We start from the raw sequence: 1,233 nt of genomic DNA on the forward strand, positions 1-1,233 counted from the left end.
AAATAAAATTAAAAAAAAAAAAAGAAAGGCGCTCGAGGAGGGCAGGGCCACCTGAGAGGAGGCCGACCACAGGCCGCCCCTCAGGACTGCGGGGAAGGTCCAGAATCTCTCGCTGCTGACTGTGCTGTTGTTGAACTTCCAGGAGAAGCTGACAGAATCGGGCACGAAGTCCCGGGGCCAGGCAGCCCAGGGCCACCGTGCTCTCATCAGACGAGGAGCTCATGAGGACACCAGGGGGAAGACTCTCAGGAGCGATTCACCTTCTGGGGACCCGAGAGGGCACACAGGAGAAGAGGGGGGTGAGAGGCATCCTGCTGGTCGGGGGTGTGGGCAGCTCCACCTTCTCTCTGGGACAGTGGAGCGGAGGGCACACTCAGCCCTGCCAGCCCACCCTCACTGCCCGCGGTTCAGCCACCTGGGGCCTGGCCCGGGCCTCTGGGGTCATCAATAAGACTGATACACACTCAGGCCCCCAGTCCTCAGCACAACCAGATCCCTGAGGTCAGCCCAGTGTTGGCCAGGACAGTCCAGCACGGCCATCTCAGCCCAGCTAGACTCAGCACGCTCAGCAGAGGCTAAGCAAGCCCAGAGCATCTCATCAGCTTGCTCTAGTCAAGCCCAGGCAGTTCATTTCTGCCGGACCTGTCTCAGCCCTCCATGGATAATCCAACTCAGCCCAGCACAGCCCAGCTCAAACCAGGTCAGCCTAGTTCAGCTCAGCAGCAATCAACCAACTCAGCTTAGCTTAACCCAGTTCAGCCCAGCTCAGCTCAGATCAACCCAGCTCAGCCCAGCTCAGCCCAGCCCGGCTCAACCTGGCTCAGCCCAGTTCAACTCAGCCCCGATCAACCCAACTCAGCTCAGCCTAACCCGGCTCAGCCCAGCTCACCCAGTTGGCCCAGCCCAGCTCAGCCCAGCTCAGCACAGCTCAGCGCAGCTCAAGCCTGCTGTGGGCGGCCCAGGGCTGCCCTCACAGACCTGAAAGCCCAGTGGTCCTGACGAGAAAGGGTCAGATCCTGGACCCGTGGCCTCGGCTAAAGCCCCTGGTCTGTGGACGCTGCCCAGCTGGGCTCACCCCTCCCAGCCTCTTCCTGCTTCTCCTCCTGGGAGCCTGCTCGCCCCTTCCGCTGGGTGCCTGACGCCTCCATCCCCACACCAGGCCCAGCTGGCCCTTCTCCCAGCCATCAGTCACCACCACCCTCCACTCTGGGTGAAAAGCTTGCTGGCCACTTC

At 62.0% G+C, this 1,233-nt stretch overlaps 1 gene segment (V, D, J or C); it reads right to left on the reverse strand.

Moving 5' to 3' along the window:
* LOC105002289 overlaps window positions 1-1,148 on the reverse strand; it is a gene marked incomplete at its 3' end in the record, with an annotated part of 11,144 nt that extends 9,996 nt beyond the window's left edge. The window contains 3 exon segments of the C gene segment in view: window positions 261-347; window positions 926-995; window positions 1,076-1,148. Of these exon segments, the coding sequence occupies window positions 261-347; window positions 926-995; window positions 1,076-1,148 (230 nt within the window).
* Window positions 1,149-1,233: the final 85 nt, after the last annotated feature.

The sequence above is a fragment of the Bison bison genome, unplaced genomic scaffold (genome assembly GCF_000754665.1).
Source record: "Bison bison bison isolate TAMUID 2011002044 unplaced genomic scaffold, Bison_UMD1.0 scf7180017864448, whole genome shotgun sequence".
In the NCBI taxonomy this organism is placed as follows: Eukaryota; Metazoa; Chordata; class Mammalia; order Artiodactyla; family Bovidae; genus Bison; species Bison bison.